This window comes from Alligator mississippiensis, chromosome 1 (genome assembly GCF_030867095.1).
Source record: "Alligator mississippiensis isolate rAllMis1 chromosome 1, rAllMis1, whole genome shotgun sequence".
NCBI lineage: Eukaryota > Metazoa > Chordata > Crocodylia > Alligatoridae > Alligator > Alligator mississippiensis.
The window spans coordinates 226,508,744-226,529,458 of NC_081824.1; the positions used below are offsets into that span (position 1 = coordinate 226,508,744).

Here is a 20,715-nt window from a genome sequence, read left to right on the forward strand (position 1 = left end):
TTCCGCCAATGGGAGCTTGCGGGAGGTTGTCGGCGCCTGCGCAGTGCGGGCGCTGGCCGGAAGGCGCATGAGGGTGCACCCGGCGCTTGCAACCGGCAGCCGTTCTGGTCATGGAGGGAAGCATGGGGCCGGGCGTTCGCATCCGAGAGGGGGACTGCGCCGTGCTCAAGCGAGACGAGGTCTTCAAGGCGGTGCCGATCCTAAAGCGGAGGTGAGCGCGGGGTATCCGAACCCGTTCTGCCGCCCACGAGGCAGCCCCTGCTGGGGCCCTGCCCCCCCGTGCGTTGTGCTGTGCTGGGGGTGGGGCCTCTTCCCCGAGCTTGTCTCTAACGGGCCTGCCCCGCCCACCAATCAGGTGCGGTGGTGGGCGGGGCCTCCTCCCTCCCCAAGTTTCCAGTGGTGGCGCCCCGCCTACCAATCAGGTGCGGCCCTGCCCATCCTCGTGGTCTTTCCCCGCCCCCACTTGGAAGCCCCTGGCCTCCCCCTGGAGGAGTCTCTGGACTTGCGTGGGGCTAGGAGTGTGCCATAGAAGCATAGAAAATGTGGGGCCTGGGGAGGGGCGGGGCCTGCCCCCACCTCATCTCGAAGGAGGGGAGAGCTGTCTTTTTAAACATTATTGGATAATGCTCCAGAGTGCATTTGGTTTAAATCACAATTTAAGTAGTTGGTTGGGAAGCCTGGATTTAATCATTGTTTTCTACAAAAAGTAGATTCTTGTTGTTTGATATAAACTTAATTGAAGTATTTCCAAACAGGGTCTCTCTTATGGCCTGGCAAGCCTGCTGCCATGTGAGGATTTTCCCTTCCACCATACCACTCCCTCATTAAATCAACGGGAGGCTATACTCGGAAATGTACCCCTCAAGACTTCTGGAATATTCTGCTCAAAATGTTTCTTTTCTGGTTCTACTGCCCCATCCCTTGCATTTATCTCCAGGCACCACCTCCTTGCCCAGATCTACTCCACCCCCAACAGTCCTCTGGTCATTTAACTTCTTTCCCTTTTAGAGACAGGCAAGGGCTTAACTGTGCACACAAACATGCAGAGAGACAATAGGGTGGGTGGGTAATCACATCTGTTCTCTCTCATCTCCATACAATGCTATTAATAAGGGTGTTATTTCTGGAGACAGAAATCCACTTTTTGAGAACTGAAACTAAGCATCACAGAGATGCATAATGGGATCTTCTAGACCGGTGGTTCTGTTTTTTGTACCAAGATCCATTTGTAAGCGTTGATGGCTAGTCCTCACACTGCTCTCTGTCCTGACCCACTGCCCCCCAGCCGCCTAGTGTATGGGACAGGTGTGGGTGTGTGTAGGGTGGCCATCATAGAGGACAGTCGGATTGTCCTCTGTTCTCTATTAATACAAAACCTCTGTTTTATAGAGGATATAAAGTCATCCAGTTTCATATCAATAGAGGACAGAGTAGCAGACAAGTGGAATGTCCTCTAGGATGGCCACCCTAGGTGTATGGGGGGGCCCCCAGGCAGCCCATCACAGGCTGAAACTCTGCCAGCCTGCAAGGGAAAAGCCACGCTTTCTCACATTTTTCTCCTTTAAAGTAGAATCCATTTTTAAAGTTTGCTCACCACCCTTTCATATATTCTTGTGACCCACTTTTGGGTTGTGACCCACGGGTTGAGAAACACTGTTCTAGACTGAGCACTGAGTCCCATTGTGTAGAGCAGTTTTCTTTAATCTTTACTAGTCTATAGAGGACCCTCTAAGAACCCCATAAGATTGGGCATTTAATGGCCTGTTGTGACCTATTTATAAAACTTCTAAAAAAGTTGAATATATTGCCTCAAATAGTATATAGTTAGAAGTTATAATCCTTATTCCATGATGATATCTTTGAGCTTTAACATATCTTAAATTAAAACTATCTTTATATAGGTGTATTTTTTTTAAAAAGCATCTTAGAAAAACAAAATACATTTCACTAAAAAATCTGATTTAAATAAAAAATCCAATTCTTGATTTTTTTTTTAGTCTGATTTTAATTTTTTATCCATTTTTTTTTAAATCTGATTTTTTGATTGGTTTTTAAAAATTTAAAAATCCGATTAAAAAAAATCCATCTATTTATTTATTTATTTTTAAATGGTTGATTTTTATGCACCCTGTAATGCTCTAAGCCAAATCAACCATCTAAAGTAGGGCTGTTAAAAATGGCCTGTGGGCTGGGTTCAGCCCCTGGAACCCTCCCATTTGGCCTGGCAGTAGTCCTCCAGGATACTGGCAGTTGGAGGCAGGTGGCCTATTGCAGGAGTTGGGGCCTCTGGCCTCCAATTGATATGACTATTGGCAGCCCCCCCCCTCCCCCCCCCCCCCCCCCGACTTGCACTGCTGGCTGAATGTGGCTCCATGCTACCACCCAGCCCTGATAGCACTTGGGGCTGGCTCCGCGGGTTTGGCTCAGAGCCTGGTGTGGGTTTGATGCGTGATACAAGTGTATAGATGGTCCATCAGAATCTGCATTAAAATCTCAGTCAAATCCTGGATTGCTGTCTCTTGTGCTTTGCTGGTGGTTCTTGGTCCAATCCAACCAAGTCATCTATTAGTGAATGGGAGCCTCTGCCAGGCTACAACACTGACAATTTTTGCAGTTAGGTTTTACTCTCCTGCTAACCTACCACAATTGTTGTAATCTGGTAATCTACATAGATAGAAATGTCTGTTCGCAGAGATAGATCTAAATAGATATAGATGGCAGATCTACACAGTTGTTTATGAAAGCAGCAGGAGAGTAAAATCTAACTGCAAAAACTGTTTTGGTGAAAGCGTGAGCTGAGTTGTAGCCTTGCAGAGGGTCTGACTCACTAATTGATCACTTGGTTGGATTGGACCAATAACCACTAGCAAAGCATAAGGGAGAGTGATTCAGGATTTGACTGAGATTTTTAATGCAGATTCTAACATACCATATATAGACTTGTATAAGGGGCATCAAACCCACCCCAGGCTCTGAGCCAGATCTGCAGGGCCAGCCTCAAATGCCATAGAGCCAGGGCCAGGTGGTAGCATGCAGCCATGTTCAGGCAGCAGCATGAGTCCAAACGGGGGCCACTAATAGACATGTCCATTGGAGGCCAAAGGCCCCAACTCCTGCAACAGGCTGCCTGCCCCAACTGCCGGAATCTTGCCAGGCCAGACAGGAGGGTTCCAGGGGCTGAACCCAGCCCATGAACCCTGTGTTTGACAGCCCTGCTTTATATGGTTGATTTGGCCTTAAAACATTATCTTTGCACCCCTAGGGCCTGGAAAACCATCTAAAAAAATTAGATGGCTTAGGGCTCCTGCCACACCTTAAGTATGTTACACAATTACCTGGTTAATCGTATAGTACAGGGGTTGTCAGTTGGGGGTACGCGTACTCCTAGGGGTATGTGCGGGTGGGCGGGGACGGAGCACCACCACCTACCACCTCACAATACCGTCTAGTGTGTGTAGTGTGTGGTGGCAGTGGCGCCGCATATAAGTCTTCCCACTCCCCTGATCTTCCCCCTCCCCCCCCACTCTGTGTCTGGCCCCCACCACCAGAAGGGGCACGCTTCGTAAAAAAGGTTGAAAACCTCTGGCATAATACATTTAAACCAGCTGCACATGTAAAGTATGACTGGCCATTAATGCAAAGTAATTATCACACACTTAACTGGTGAATTGCACAAGCAATTTAGACCAGCCGCTTGTGCAAAGTAATTATCACATGATAAAAATAACTGCAGCTCTAAGAAGAGCCAACCAGCTATCAAGTTAGTGCTGGAAAAGGTGTACCAACTCTATAGCTGGTTTCTATCCAGCTTTCAGTTGAACATGTGTGTAGCAGGACCCTTAAACACACACCACTCACCACTGAGGGGAGGTTTTCTGAGCCCCATTTCTCAGGTTCTGCCTGCATTTTCAGAGCCAGGCCACAGGGTGAAAGCCTTTGAGACATATTGTCACACACTATAGCTCAGCTAGGGTAGAGAAGAGCCACTCAGCCAGCGGGCTTCACGTTTGGCACTGCCTGTCTTCTCTTGTCACACTGTTTCCTAGTGTGGGTCGGGTCAGCGGACTGAGCTCCTGCATTCTGTTTCCCCCTGACAGCTGTAGGTGGCCTGCCTCGCCTCGCCCAAATCACAATTTAAGTCTCTCGTATACAAAAGTCCTGTAATAAGTTGTTGAGGCTTTTAAAATATTTATTAAAACCATCGTAACTGTCACAGTATAATTTTGTTGTCAGCAACTCTAATTGATTTCTGCAGATGCCAACTCATAACTTTTTTTTTTTAAGTTTCTCTTGGTGGTTGTAAACTATGAATTTTCTTAATATAAATTGGCAGCAAACTGCTGAATCTGAAGTAGGCAGATCAGTTCATCCTGGCTCTGATGCTGAACTTGGGGCAATAACCAAGACTAAGGAGGCAATGGGATTGCTTAGGGACACCATTGCAGAAAGAAAGAGTAGCCTCAGGGATTGCTCTGATAGAAATTCAGCTGCTACAGCCTCTCTGGACTGCAGTGGCAGCCAGGACAGAGGAACACATTCTACCTGTTGCTTTTTGTGTAGAGAATCCAAGGCAGGGGTCTTACAGCTACATTTTTATGAAGACATATTCTTGGGTACAGAGGGATCTTAGAATTCCTTTGTTCTCACTTCCTGTCTGTTATATATGTGTAAAGTTGCTGAGGCTGAGAGCTGAATTCCACTCAAGAAAACAATTTATATTAGGAAGCATCAACACCCCTTTCCTTCTGAGGGTGTTTTAAAGAAGACACAGTGACATCATCCTAATGATGCAGAGAGAGCTTTCCTGCTTTCACTGTTTTTCAGGTGGCATGAGGAGGTCAACTCCTTTTACTATGGTGTATGGACATCTTTGTGTGGGTCAAGTTGTTGTGAGGGAGGGCTCTCACCTTCACTTTATGGAGCAGATGGAGTAGTGGGCAGTGCCAGCTCCTCAGAGCAGAGGCAGTGCATGTATGTGTTCTGGACTCCTGCCGTTCTAGCAGAGGATGCTGTGGAGTTGTGTATGTTAGAGGGCAACATTAATTGATATCAAAGAATTCAAATAAAGGAAGACCAGTGTCTTCAAGCTCAAGTGTTTGGTGAAGTACCTGACCAGCAGGAGACTGCCAAACTTGTTCTAGGGAAGTTTAAACCCATCACTAATCCATGTTCCAACCTATCTCCTCTAGAGCAGACTTGGGAGGCTATGGTCAGTGTTCTGTAGACTTGCCAGGAAGCTTGAACTCAAAAATAATCTTGCCATTACACAACACAGTTATTAAAATCTTTCATTAAATCTCCAAAGTCCCTAGACTTTAGATTCAATTTCCAGAAGCCTTTCTTCCAAATGCTGGCTATAAATGAAAACTCAAGAGCTTAGAAGAATAAATATCACTATGGAAGATTAAATAACTTTGGTATTAAACTTTACGGGGTTTTTATGATGTAAGTGAGGAAATTCAAAGAGAATCTGACACTTTAGGCTTAGAGATTCTGTTTAGGTGATCATTACCAGGAAGTCTAAAGACACACAAGCAAGTATTTATATTAACTTCCCTTTCTTTTAAGTTATGTCAAGCCTTTTTAACATTTAACCAGCCTTGCAAAATTCTAATTGCCTGTTCCCCTTGGGTACATAAGTGTTTAAGATGAACAAGTAAAGCATTGTTAGTCCAGTACCGTCCCGTCCCATCCCCTCCTCACCCCCATTAACACTTGAGAAAAATAGGCAGGTAAATTTGCTTGGATCAGTAAGCCTCTATTTTTGTGCGACTGTTTTATATAGTAGATTACGCTAGTTGAATACTAGAACTAGGGGGCACCTGCTAAAATTCATAGCAGACAGTTTTAAAGTTCTGGACTGGATAAATTCATGGAGAATAGATCTGTTAATGACTATTGAATGGAATGGTTGGAGATGTTTCCTCTGTAATCTAAACCAGTAATGATGGATATGCCAGGGAGGATACTGAATAGGGGATAGATCACTCAGAGTAGGGGTAGGCAACATTTTTGGCCAGAGTGCTGGAAAAAATGCAATGTCTACCTGGTAGGTGCTAGAGTGCCGGCATACCAGAAAAACGAAATGGGTGGGGGGTACATGGCAGGACACACTACATATTAATATTGTTAATAATCATAAATGTTGCTTTTTTACAGTAAATACCAGGTTTTCGAAAAATTCTAAACCTGGTGACAATAAATAAAATTTCATATACTACCATATACTATCTTTGTGGTTGGATATTCTTTTTTTATTGAGCATGTTGTGCTGGGAGAGAAAGAGAAGAGAGAAAGAGAGAGGGGAAGAGAAAAAGAGAAGAGAAAGAACCATACACACACACACACACACACACACACACACACACACACACACACACACACACACAGAACCACATGTGCACAGAGAATCAGACACACATGCAAACACACACACAGAACAGATGCATGCAGACATGCCCAGAACCAGACACACGTGTGCACTGTATGCAGCACACGCTGGCCCCAACCATGTATGCTGCATGCAGCATGTGGAGCCCATCTGGCATGTGCTGCACATAGGCAGTCTAGGGCTCATGCTGGACCAGCTCTGCACACTGCATCCTGGGCCAATCTGAATTGGGTCCACAGACCAGCCCCACACGCTTTGAACCAGGCCAGTGCCAGCAGTGCAGCATGCTGTGCATACAGCTGAAACGAGCATGTGTGCTACATGCAACACCGCAGCCCAACCCAGCCCTATGGATTGGCTCTAGCATGTGGGGCTAGTCTGAGGGCCCAGTCCAGCCTGCACACTGGCTCTATGCCCCTCTGGCTCTGTGGAATTGGATGAATTTGACACCCTAGCTTTAGACCTTTTTTATCCAAGTCTTTGGAAAATAACCTTTCAAACATTGGCAACGCATAGGGCGTGCACCCCTGAAAAAAGCACCGCCGATGCTGCCGGTGGCACCTGAGGGTGGTCACCACTCACCCTCTCCTCCCTCCCCCCGCTACCAACACTGTCATGGCCGCCTGTGGGAGCTCCCCACTGCCACACTACTGCCACCACCACCTGCAGGCGGTCGCTGTGGGCGCACACATCATTCATGCTTTCAAAGATTTCTAGAATTTGCGTATTTCAAGTTTCCACTCATCGCATGCCTTTCTGAGCAGCATTCCCTCACACAACATATTTCAGCCGTATTCCTTCGTTGGCTGTCTCACTGACACTTTTAAACCAATTATTTTTCCAAAACCTAACTCGAGACTTTCAGAACTACATCTAGCTGTGCTGGCAACCAGTGTGTTTCAAGGGTACAATACATCTTTCTTCTAAAAATGCCTGCTTTCTTTTTTTGGATCCGTTTTCCTGGTCCTTCAGCTTCATTCCATTTCTAGTCAGTTTCATCTCAGAATGAACGTGTGAATAGTTTAAAAAATAATAAAGTGCTTTATCATTGACCATGTTCTCATAGTGTTGGACTGATGTAGCCATGATGGTCTGGGAACTATGCGAGAGATGAGGCATTTTTGAGGTGATGACTTTTATTGGACCAACTGCATGATAGGGATAAAGTTAGACAAGCTTTCAAATACAAGGCATTCTCTTGGGCTAGGGACGGAAAGTACATACAAACCAGTATAAGTGATTGGAAACCAGTTCAGATCTGTAACACAACAGAAGTTCAGTGCACATAAACTGCTTTCAAAATTGCTGAGGCTGGTTTAAGATAAACGTGGATGGATTTAGTATCAGACTTAACTGATTTAGGTTAAATTGGTTTATTGAACTTCTGTCCCAGATCCCCTCCAGATTCAAGTTAACTCACAGTCCCCCAGCATCCCAGAATGCTTTGTACTTCCACTGCAAATCCCCTCCCTCACAGGGTGGGCAGGCTAGCCTTGGCCCAAACTGTCTGCTCCAGTTGAGCAGGGAGCCGTGCTCTGATGTCCTCCGGCTTCTGGTCTGGGCCTCTGCAGGCATGTGGCTGCATTTCCAGAATCAAAAGTGAATGTCTGTTTCTTTGCTTATTGGTTCAGTCTACACAGCTTAGACTAACCTGCAAAGACTGAATCAATTCAGCCTCAGGCTTTTTGACTGTCTGTACTTAGCCTTGATGACAGGACCTGATGAAGAACACCTTGCATTCTGACTTTATTCCAACCACGTAGTTAGTGCAAGAAATAAGTTAACACCCAAAAAACTCTTGCCTCTTGCTATATTTACCACACTTACATTTTTCTTTCAAGGATTTCCACAAGGATGTTGAATTTGGGTTTCATTCTGTTTTATTTATAAATTTGATATATTTATTTCCTAGTCTCTTGGAGGAACTGATATGGAAAGCATTGTTTTTAATTAATTTTTTTAAATTTCTTTCAGAAAAGTTATTTTTGAGAAGCAGTGGTTCTATCTGGATAATGCCATTGGACGTATTTATGGAACTACATTTGAAGTAACAAGTGGTGGGAGCCTTCAGCCAAAGAAAGAAATGGAAGAGCCTACCACAGGTACTTGAGGGGATCAACCTGTGAAGAAAAAAATAGTGCCAAATAAACTTTCCTTCTTAGACCTAAGATAGGTGGCAATTTTTTTCTGCTAATTGTGTCAATTTATAATAGCTGTTTCTTGTCTGTCATAAAAGTGAATGTTTTGTTTTGCTATGCTAAAATTTAATTAACTCTTTGAAAGGTTATGAAAGATTTTTGATGTTCACGTAAGGTAACAAGTTTTAACATGGGTAAAAACATACAAAGGTCTTCATTATGTTATTTAACTGCTTAGGCAATTTTGCCCAAAACCACTAAGCCCGTGGGTTTCATCCTTAGATCTGATTTCTATAAAACTAAAACCATACATTTTTCCTGAGCTAGAGTTAGATTATATTTCAAATCTATATCCTTTTTCTTTAGAAACTAAAGAAGCAGGTACAGATAATCGTAACATAGTTGACGATGGAAAATCTCAAAAACTGACACATGATGACATAAAGGCTTTGAAGGACAAGGGTATTAAAGGACAGGTAACATTAAGGTTTTGGTGTCATTTCTGTGCTAGCCTGATGTTTATGTTTATGAGCCAGAATTATTTTTTAATTGTATAAACTTTATAGCTTCTGTTCAAAGGATTCGCCACATGTTTTCTCAAAATGGGCCTTTACCTAGACAATATATTTTTAAGGTTTTTTTAATTGACAGTTGTACTTACAGCATTTGAAATAGCAGACAGATCTAAGGAACTATAGTGTAGGACATTGTTAACATTTATATAATAACCTACATAGCATTTTCATTCAGCTAAAGTTTTTATTTAAATTAGATTACATGTCATTTGTACCTTGCAAACATATTAAAGATCACACGATGTAATGGTCAGAGGTACAGGAGAGTGTTAGTCTTGAAAACAGACAGATATGAACATAAATATCTAGTAGTCACATTTTTTTGTGGTACCTGGAATGTAATTGAATCTTCTTTTATGCATTTAGACACCAAAAATATTAAAATGAAACGTTCTTAATTTTGCATTCTTAGAGAAGTCCTCTAATTGGGGACCATTGCTGTGTCAAATGACCTTCCTATTTCTCTTTGCAAGACCCCTCTGTCTTCTTCTTGGTTACTGCTGTTGTCCTGCTTTCCTGCCTGCCTCATAACAGATGGAGCTGAAGGAATTAGAATTCTCTTCTGCACTGTTCCCATTGTTTTGATTTTTGGTTTTCTCACTTCCTAAAATGTGGTAATCAGTGTGAGACCTTTCATAACTTCTGTCACATAAAGACAGAAGACATTTCAGGGGTAGAAAATTGCCTTCCAGTGTGTCAACAGCTTGTCTGTGCCATGTGTGCCATATTTTTAATCCACCTAATAAAAATCTCCTTCATTTTAGTAACTTTGCTTTCTGAAGTGCAGCTACAGAATTCCTTTTGGGCTGGGGTGTTAGCATCAGTAAACAGAATTCATGAATGTGAACTTGTATTTTTGAGAAACATGTTCTGGACATAATTTCATTGAATCACATTAAAGAAGGGAAGGAATAGAGTCAGACTTTGGAAAATGATCACCACCTACCGTTATGAACAGATTTGCAGAAAAGTTTAGCTCCATGTTAGCATTTCATTGATGTGTCTGTACCTGGCAGCTTCTCTCGTTTTCAGCTGAAGCCACCAAGTACTGAGTACTTGTGCAGATCTAACCCTGTCATTTAGATGCCCAGTTAGGGGCACAGCTCCTTCTGCATATCTTGCCAAGCCTAGGAAGCTTGGTAGCACTGCCTGTTAATGATTGTTCATTATAAAAGCCTGTTATAAAATCTCTGCCAAAATCCTGTCAGGGGTTGCTTATAACAGCTAATTTTTAACCTTTTGGTTTGAAAATTTCCATTCCAAGGTGTATGCCTCAGACTGAATGTTATGGGGAAAGGTGAGCCGTTCTAAAGAGCAGGGCTAGGGAAAAATGTATCCTTGTATCCGTGTTTAAAAAAAATAAAAATAAAAAAAATAAAAATAAAAAAAATAAAAAAAAGTTGATCCCTTTCTCTGACAGACTCTTGTACCACCAGTTTTGGGAGCACCCATCTGAAATTTGGTCTGGGTTTGGCCTTTGAATCAGGGATGTATGGCCTTCCCAGTATGAAACTGCCCAGTTTTGACTGTGTCTTAAACCTTGAAAAATTGCAATTTACACATACTGGAGATTTCTAGATTTTACAGCTAAAGTCTTTGTTAAAATCAATCCATGTTGGGCACGTTGCAGCCTGGGGCTGAGCAGGGCTTCCCTATAACTGCAGTTTTGGGCTGCTGTGGACCATGCTGAGTCCATGAACTTGAACTTGGGGTCAAGGAGCAGGAGGAGAAATGGAGCAGGCTTGGCAAAGAGACTGAGAAAATGGCACGGAGAATTGAGGAGGAATGGTGCAGGGATGGGATAAGGAGCCCTGGAATAGGTTGCTTCTTTCTGGAAAAAATTGCATGAACTATTTCAACTGGTCTTTAAACCACTGTCTCTCTCTTCCAAAATAAATCATAGTGACATTATTACTAAAATCCACGTCACTGGTTGGAAAACAGAAGTAGATTCAGATACAGCATACGTTCTATTAGTGTTTGTAAAATATATAATAGAGAGGGGGAGGGGGGCTGAGTATTTTCTCTTTGTACTTTTCTATGAAACTCTTAACAATAGGAAACCATCCAGTCATACAGCGGAAAACTATGATGCCGTCTATTGACAACGTTGTCAAATGCCCAAAGCAAACAAAGTGAAAATCTAACAAGTTTTTTACTTAAATCAATGATGATGCTCTTAAGTGGTAGAGTTAGCAACAATTCATTTTCACTTATTACAGAGCCACATCTTAAGATTGGGGTCACATAGTCTTAGACACTTAGGCCCTGAAAAGAGAATTCCCATTCTAAGAAACAGTTTTCTCAGCATGTGATTTTTTTTTTTAAGTTGGTATTCTGGAAAGAATGTCTTATTCTTTATTTGTGTTGTATCTTTAATTCACATATGCAGTTAAATAGCATTATAGACAGAAAGGGATGTCTCATTTTCCCCCTTGACCAGCAGGAATTGATCCTAACTTCCATTTATGTTAATGGCAAGAACGTACTAAATGTTACATAAAATATATACTTAAATGGGAAATAAAATGGAGAATCAGCTGGATGCTGTATGCAAGCTTTAATAAAAATAACTTTCAATCTCTCTTTTTCAAGGAAATAGTTCAACAGTTAATAGAGAACAGTACAACATTCCGAGACAAGACAGAATTTGCCCAAGATAAGTACATAAAGAAAAAGAAGAAAAAGTAAGTCTTAAGGTATAAAAAGGGGGCAAGGCCTAATGAGACTAACATTTTGAGCTCTAAATAAGAATATTTCTATGTTTTACTTAAAGGTATGAAGCAGTTATTACAATTGTAAAGCCATCTACTCGTATTCTTTCAACAATGTATTATGCAAGGGAACCAGGAAAAATCAAGTAAGTGCTTTTTTTTTTTTTTCTTTTAATGTTTTTATTTCAAAATGTAACAGGAAGATACTGTGTTTATAATTGGGGTGTGAAACATGATTTTTTTTTTTTTTTTTTTTTTTTTTTTTTATACCTGCTACAGAAAATTCCTAAGTTGGGAGGTACGGGGAAGAATGTAAACTAATATCCTTATGGAGAATTAAGTAGAATAAAACACTTTCTGCATATGAGACTAGTTTTAACTTGTCAGCTTGACAGCCACTGCCAAACACATTCTGTTGTCCTGCCAGTTACAACTTTTTGGCCAAGTAGTATATTTTCTCTATACCTTGGGACCGTAACTAAAAAAAAGAGGCCCTTACCAGAAACGGGAGGAAAAAATGTGAAAATTGTGTTCATTTTTTTCAAATTAAAAAAGCAGAATTATCTTAATGCCTTCTAAATGTTAAAATTACTGTTACTCAAATGAAAATGTTTCATAATTATAGTATGCAAAAATTAACTAATGGCGCATATTTTTTTGCAACCTGGACTGATTTATTCATTGTTTTATAACTCAGATAAAATAGCCATAAGATAGCTGCATAATTACGTTGCTTACCATGGCTTTAACTCTGTTCCCCCATTCTCCCTCCCTTGTTTTTATCAACCTTTAATTGTTGTACGTTCTTCTGAGGGCATGGTTAACTTCCTGCAACTGTACAACATTGTCACAGTGAGGTCTTGATCCCTCCTCAGGGCTATGAGGTGCCTACTGTAAGATAAATAACAAAGTGTGTGTGATTAGGAATAAAACTGCTTTTATGGGCACATAACTATGAGGAAGTGACTCTAACATGTCACAGAATTGTAAAATGCACTGGAGATAGTCTTTGTCTGGCTGGTGCACAATCAGATCAGTGCTTTTCTCTTCCCCTTGCTGATATTGATACACTCGTCTCCATCACTTGTAATTGAGTAACGGATTTGTTTTCAATGCTCCTTTTAAGGATAGACTGCGGCACCAACCCTCAATACCATTGTTTATTGTTTCTCAGCAGTTCTTTTTTTTTTTTTTACCTGCCACTCAGTGATGTGACATCACTAAAGATTATGCTTTTAAGTCTAAAAGGTGTTTGTCACAGAAAGTAAACAATTTGTTTTCTAGCCATTTGCGATATGACACTCTAGCTCAGATGCTGACTTTGGGAAATATCCGCGCTGGCAACAAAATGATCATGATGGAAACCTGTGCAGGACTGGTGCTGGGGGCAGTAATGGAGCGCATGGGAGGTAAGTAGCACAGGTACCCTGATGAACAAAATTAGGGTTTGCTTTAACCAGGAGAAGTAATTTTTTTTGCCATGAGCGTGTCTACACATACAACTAATGCAAATGTATAAACTCCGGAGCTTTTAGTGCCAGTGTTTTTTGCTCCTGGGTGCTCCTGGGAACAAAAATCTTCAGAGCATATTGCTCCAGAAGTTATTTGTGCACAGTACATGGAGCCTGGCCAGAGCAATCTTGTATTTTATAAGACTATCCTGCTGCAGAGTTAATTTGTTTTGTGTGCCCTCATAGGGGCACATGTGTGAACACAGATGTTTGTGTCACAGTTAATTAGTCAATTGTGCAGTACACATCTCATGTAGATGAGCCTAATATTTTTTAAATGAATAAAAGTACTTACCAATTTTGTCTCAGTTTAAGAAAAAAAGCTCCATTTTTGCTTGTATTTTCTCCAGTATTTAAAAAAATATACTTGAAAACTACACTTACATCTGAACATTTTGTACTTGATGACAGAATCTTCTATATTCCTTAACTGAACTAGTAAACGGAAGTCACTTTTGTGTGTTGGCCGTTTCACTCTTGTGTCTGTGGTCCACTTCTGTTGTTTTGCGGACTAGCGTGGTGAAATCACCCCCATACCTGCCACTGAATAAATAGTTTATTTGCACTCACCCCCATGGTTTGAAAGTGGGAGGTTACCAAGAACAATGACAATTAAATAAAAATTCACAAGAGAAGCAGCAGTGGGCCCAGATCTGTTTATTGGTCTTGGACAATGAGCAGATCTACAAACAAGGTAGAAAAAGGCCTGTATGAATATCAGAAAAGAACTGAGTAAAAACTTTTGGTGGGGGATGTTGTTTTTTTAATATAATATATTCAGCTAGTCCAGGCTGTAATCATTGTAAACTGAGTCCACTGTTAGTTAAGGATATTAGCACTACAGCGGGGGTGATATTTAAGTGCAGCGTGCACGCAAGTGACCACGGGCCTATACGTGATAAACACCTTGTCAGATGACTTGCAGCACCCGTCAGCGTGAAAGTGATTCCACTGCTGATACTGTTGCTGCTGTGACACATCCTTAGCATCATTTGCTTTTCCTGCCCCAGGCATGCCATTGCTGTTCAGACAAGTTCCTTTCTTTCACCTTGGTGCTTCATTGCTCTCCATTTATAGCAGAGCTCAAAAGATCTCAGCTGGTAGTTTGCATGTTATTATTATGTGTCTTGGGGCATAACAGAGGTATAAGTAAATGCAGTTCAGGGGGCTTTGTTTACTGATTCTCCTCAGCATAATTTTGGAAAGTCACCAAGTAGGGCATGATGTCTTACCTCCCAAGGATCCCTTGTGTTTGCTGTATCTTTCTTATTTGAGCAGTCGAACTTTGAAGCTTTGTTTCAGTCATTTGTACTGCCAAGTTTGGGAAAATCGGGTTATTTGAAACAAAACAAATGGGAGAAAATAATTTTGAAATTACTCCTTAAGCTTTCTTTGGGTGGGCGATTTGTATGTTGAGGAGGCTTTGTATTGCCATATGTGGAGTTTTCAGTGTCCCTTAAATTAATCAGATTCCAGTTTTCATCCAAGGCCTTTGCAAAGTATAAGTGAAATAATAAATAGGCAAAGGATGTTTTTTTTAACTTGTTTGAAACTAACTCTTCTTACATTCACTTGTCAGTGTGCTTGGGGGGGGTTGTTTTGTTTTGTTTTTACTGTTAACTGATCGTATTCTGCTGCAATACACAGTTAATTCTAATGGTTTGTTTAACAATAGTCTTGAAAGGATGCATTATTCCATCAGAGCTCTTAACACCTAATTTCCTTGCAGCAAAGCACTCTGTCTTCCCTGGCCATCAGAACTGCTTGGCTTAACTGTGCAAGGGTTAGATTACAAGCAGACAGCTTGTTTCCCCATTTCTGAATTCATAGTTAGGCTATGTTCCTTAAGGTCAGAAGATTTTCAGTGATTTGTATATAAACTTAATTTCTTGTTTGTAGGTTACGGCTCTATTATTCAAATGTATCCACAAGGAGGACCTGTTAGAGCAGCCACCAGCTGCTTTGGATTTCCAGCATCTTTTTTCAACAGTCTTTATGAATTCCCTCTCAGCAAAGTGGACAGTCTTCTCTCTGGGACATTTTCTATAGAAACCTTGCCTTCAGAGTCTGAGGATAACATTCCAGCAGAAGAAGAAAGCAATGGGTCACTTGATGAGAAGCCAGCTTCCATACAGGAAACAGAAGAAGAATCTACTACTGAAGCAGCCATGGAGAGCAACCAAACAGAGGAGCAAGAAACAATGGACCTTGCTGCTGAGGATACAGAAAATAAAGAGAGCAAAGAAAAAGGAAATAAAGAAAATGTAAGAGCATGTATTTACTACTTTTCCCTTGAATCACTGACTGGACGCAGGCAAGCTGGATTGGAAATGGTTGACCAGAATGTTAGCTGTGTTTTTGTTTTGCATTTTTGGTTTGTTTTTAATAGATCAGAGAAGGGGCAGGGAGGACTGTTAAACTCAATGGTAATTGGGTGAAAGAAAAGCAAGAGGAAAGTAATACTGTTTCATCTTTAAAGCCTGCTTTGACTCAGCCACTGGAACAAAAGTGTTCTAGTGTCCATTGCAAGCCCGTTTAAATGCTGTATTTGTAAATGCAAACCTACAGAGCTGCATAAAGTGACATGTTTCATGCAAACACAACAGCTATCTGATATACTAGTTAAATCCCAATCTGTTGAGTTGTTGCTTTTCTTGTTTTCAAAGATTCGGGAAAAACAAAGAAAACAACAAGAGAGAAGGAAAAAGCTGGTAGAAGCTGCTGCTTTGTTGAAAGAGAAAAATGCAGATGGGTGAGTTTGTAACAAATTATATTTTCATGATTAATTTTGATATTTTGAAGGATACTGATTTCTTTATTCCTGGCAAGAAATGTGAGTTACCTAAAAGTGTAGATTTTATGTAGAATAGCTCAGTTAGTTAATATGTGTCTTTCTTCCTTCTCTTGGAAAAATAGATGCCCCAGAGATGAGTTGTTGTTAGGGATGGGAAAGGAAGGTAGGTCCAAACTGTCTCTTGATGTTGCCCAAGCCGAAAAAGTTTGCAATTAATAATTTTCACTACATATTTATATACTTTTTAGGAAGAAAGAGGTATACATAGTGTTTTGACATGAAGTAATTTTAATGGAAATTGCGGGTTTCAACTGGCTAAATAAAACCCACAAGATACCATATTACTAAATTTGTAGCTACATCACTCAGATATTGTCATTTCTCTTTATACATATAAAACACTAGCTGCTTTTAATCCATATTTGTTATGATCGGTTACTTCCGACTCCTAATTTATATACAAACTTAGCACAGAATATCCTTCTGGAATTCCAAGGTCAATGCTACATAGATGTATCATGCAGAGGGTCATTTTTCACGCAGTCCTTTTGGAATTGTTCATCTTGTTCCAGTAAACTGAGCTGCATTGGCTGTTTGTTAACTTCACAATATTGATACTTAGGTTTTTCATGCTAAAAGCACTTGAACATCAAAAAGAGAGAGACACTAAGCTTCAGAGTTAAATTGTTATTTTTTGGGGTGGAGGGTGGGGAGGAGGAGGGGGTTGGCCCTACCTGCCTTTCATAATGCTCATGCTTGGAGAGATCATCCTCAGGATACCTGTCTAAAATACTGATGAATATTTAAAATATTTAAGTGCCTCTTATGAGATTCATAAATTCATAGATCTTAGGGGCTAGAAGGGACATCATGGGATCATCAGGTCTAGCCCCCCCCTGCACTTGGGCAGGTGGGAAATTTAGTATGAGCTTCTATTCATTTTTAATCACTTTCTGGATTTGGGGGGAACAAAGTTCTTTTGCCTAGTATAGATATTGGTATGAGTAAATTTATTGGTTCTGTTTCAGAACTCATGCATATAATTTCCAGCTATGTTTCTTAGAGATTTAACACCTATTTATATTCCAAAGTATAATAAATATTTGGCATTTTCTCAAAGTAATAGAATTGGCCTGCATTCTGTCATCAAGTGATCTAGTTGGGGATGGCCCTGCTTTGAGCAGGGATTTAAACTAAATGACCTACTTTGAAGTCCCTTTCAACCCCATTTTTTATGATCAGGCATAGCTAATAAACTTCAAAACAATTGGAATAACAGAAAAGCAATAAAAAGATTTTCTTGGTTGCTTGCCAAAAACTGTACCAATCTTGTCTGCAGATGGTGCTTTAAGCTGACTGAGCAAAGATTGGGTGGGGGGGTTGTTTGTTTTGGTTTTTTAGTGCCATTGTTTTTAAGCATTTACGAATAAATATCCCTCAGCACATACAAAGATCAGTAGGGACTAAGCAGTGTTTCCCAACCTTTTCCAGTCCAAGGCACACTTACATTAATAAAAATGTTCTGCGGCACACCTGTTAAGGCATTCCCTATTCACATACTTATGAGTTCATTGTAGCTCATTGTCACAGCAAAATTCTCATGTTCATTTCTGATGGCACACCATTGTGTCACAGCCAGCTGGTTGGGAAACACTGGACTAGAGTACTAGTTTTTGCTACATTGTTTTTTTCCCCTGCAGTTAGGAGTACAGTGCAGTAAAAATGTTTCTGTTGCTGCACATCTTTGGATGTCAAGAAACATCACCTTTTGGTCTCTTCCAAACTTCTCCCTCTCTGATCTGGGTATTTTCCTCCTCTGACTTTTTGACCACAGCTGATCATAACATACATTTCTTGGACTGGCCAGTTCTCAGGGGCTGCCTGGAGATCACTAGGAAGCACTGCTTTGGAAGGAGACCAAAAGGGTTTTTGCTGTTGGGAAGCAGACACATATTATAACTTCTTTCCTATATTGTGTCCCAGATTGCCTTGCTGTTAACGAATTTCTTCACTTTGCCTGGCTGCCTGCATGGCCCCCTCTTCTCTCTGTTGGAAACTCCAAAGATGGGAGAGAGCACGCACTGGTAAAGTGAGCTGGGGGAGAAAAGTTGTTATAAAATACAGGCTGCATCTACACGAGCAGTGGACTGCACATTTGTTACTGCTCAGTCATTTAGTAGTTGCATAAGCAAGTACTAAATGACTGCGCAGTAACCAGCATTATGTGCAGTACTGTCACTGCACATTTTTTTCAGATGCTACTGCACAGTAGTGTGTCATGGTTAATGCCTGCCAATGCTGCTGCACAGTAGCAATGTGCAGTAGTGTCTTGTGTAGATGCGCTCAGAGAGTAGACCCCTACTGTGAAGCTGGCCAGCATAGGAGTGGGAAGCAGGCAATGAGCTTAGGACTCTGCTTGGAAGTAGGGCAAGATCTTCTGTTTTGTCAGAGGGTACAGAAGAGACTAGGGGGAAAGAGTTTAATTTGGGAGCTAAACAAAAGACTCTACTTGCTGCTGGAGAAAAAAAAAGTTGGGAGATGGGTAAACTGTACCCTCCCAACTATCATTCACAACTGGGCTTCTGTGCTGCACATTAAATCCAGATGGTTTATGAATGATGGAAAGTATTCATTTTCTATTAAATTTGGTAGTAAAATTCTGTTTGCACTAGGTCCATCCTTCTAATGCTGTTCATGAGATTTTAAGCTCATCTCATAGGCCAGAAGAAAAGTTGAAGGCAGTTTGAGTGTTTACAGAAATGTTAAACTGGAACATTATTAGATTTACTCATGCAGACAAAGTGGAACTTGGCTGTAATCTGTTGAAATAATTCTGCAGAATTAGTTACCCCTCTCTTTTTATTTTTTTTTCCCTCTTTTGTTTCAGTAGCATTCATTTTAAGGCTGGCCAGGCTGCCTGGTGGCAGCAATATGTGGCTGCCATATGAGACAGCACAATCTGAATATAGTGTTCTGTCCCTCCTCTCATGCTTACCTTCCTGTTGTCTGGCAGACTAGCATCAACACTGCATGGAGTGCCCCCAAGCCTTGTGTAATAGGTGATTTGTCTTCTGTTTGCACATCCTGCTTGGCTATTCCTTGAGTGTGTATTAAGGGGAATTTGACCAGGCCTTGAGTCTCAGGGGGAAGTCATTGCTCTGTAAGGCTACTCTACAGAGTAGAAGGGTTTAAAACAGTGACTCTCAACCAGGGTACCACAGCACTCTGGGTGCCCTGAGATCCTTTCAGGGGTGCTGTGGGGTGCCACTCAATGTTACACTGTTAGGTGTGCAAATGTGATTCACAAGTTAAAGCCAAAGATTTCACAAAAGAATGCACAGCATTAAAACACTGTGACCTGCTGTGGTCTTTCTGAGTAACAGAAAAAATAATATATTATCTTTCTGTAGTCAAAAATTGAGTGTAAACTAAGAGATGGCATTGTTTGAAGGGTTCCTTGAGTCCAGTGAGGGGTGCTTCTGGTCTAAGAAGGTTAAAAACCAGTGGTTTAAGGGTAGCTTGGTTGTGATGATCTGCGTGGGATCTACCTTCTATTTGTTGGGTGACCTTGCCTGCATTTCCAGTATTATCTATTGGAGAGCAAAAATGTGTTGGGAACCCTAGTGTTGGTAAAATCATTTTTCTGTGTGAACCACCCTCTAAATAAAAGGCAAGATTAACTTGTACACATCTAAATGTTTCTTGAAGCATGGCTTTGCAGATTACTTTTTTTTTTAACCAAAAAGTAAACATTTGAGAATTTTGGGGTTCTTTTACTGGTACATGCAAAATGAAGATGAAAACAGTATTTAATGGGAAACTTTAAAGTTGTCAAGGATATAGTTTCTCTTCAATTTGATGTGATTCTGAGTCCCAAATATGAATATAAAAACTATTTTGCTTTAAGTTCCTTTAGAGACATTGTTATATTTAACTGTCCAGTGTAAAGAACTCTGCCTGAGAGTACACAGAAATAATGGATAATGATGATCACCTCTACCTAATGGTTATTGGCAACATTTAAAGTGAACTTGGAGCAAGATCTTTGGTTCTTATAAAATCATAGTGAAAGTCTGGGAGAGGGCAGGTGGGGCAATACATTCCTTTGCTTAAAGGAAGCTGTTTTATATTTGGTATAGCTTTCTCTTACCTGATTAGTGCAGTCAGCTATGACTGTTCTGAACAAGTTTATTGCTTTGGTGGAAACACAAAATTAACCTCTGTAAAATTTGTTACAGCTTAATTGTAGCTGGCAGATTCCATCCAACTCCTTTGTTACTTTCATTATTGGAATTTGTTGCTCCATCAAGGCCTTTTGTTGTCTACTGCCAATATAAGGAGGTAAGTCAAGTATGCTTGTATAGTTGTTATTATATAACAAATTTGAGATGAGATGGTAAACTTGTGGGTTTTGTTTTTTTTCAGCCATTATTAGAATGTTACACAAAACTCAGAGAAAAGGGTGGTGTTATTAACCTCAAGCTGTCTGAAACCTGGCTACGAAATTACCAGGTAAGAATCACAGGGTGGGTGAGAACAGTCTTTTTGCCACAAAAAACCCTATTGCCTGAAACAATTCAGGAATTTAACAA

The 20,715-nt window shown here is 40.9% G+C and overlaps 1 protein-coding gene across 2 annotated transcripts in view; it reads left to right on the forward strand.

The window, feature by feature from the left end:
* Positions 1–20,715, forward strand: part of TRMT6 (tRNA methyltransferase 6 non-catalytic subunit) — a 21,896-nt gene continuing 1,181 nt past the window's right edge. The window contains exons 1-10 of one of the 2 annotated variants that reach the window (XM_006264899.4): positions 1–211; positions 8,366–8,493; positions 8,896–9,005; positions 11,700–11,791; positions 11,881–11,964; positions 13,103–13,227; positions 15,229–15,593; positions 15,996–16,081; positions 20,362–20,464; positions 20,549–20,635. In XM_006264899.4, coding sequence (XP_006264961.2) covers positions 111–211; positions 8,366–8,493; positions 8,896–9,005; positions 11,700–11,791; positions 11,881–11,964; positions 13,103–13,227; positions 15,229–15,593; positions 15,996–16,081; positions 20,362–20,464; positions 20,549–20,635 — 1,281 coding nt within the window. In that variant the 5' untranslated portion in view covers positions 1–110. Of the gene's footprint in view, positions 212–8,365; positions 8,494–8,895; positions 9,006–11,699; positions 11,792–11,880; positions 11,965–13,102; positions 13,228–15,228; positions 15,594–15,995; positions 16,082–20,361; positions 20,465–20,548; positions 20,636–20,715 lie in introns of those variants that run through there. The other variant, XM_059720239.1, reaches the window with a different exon arrangement.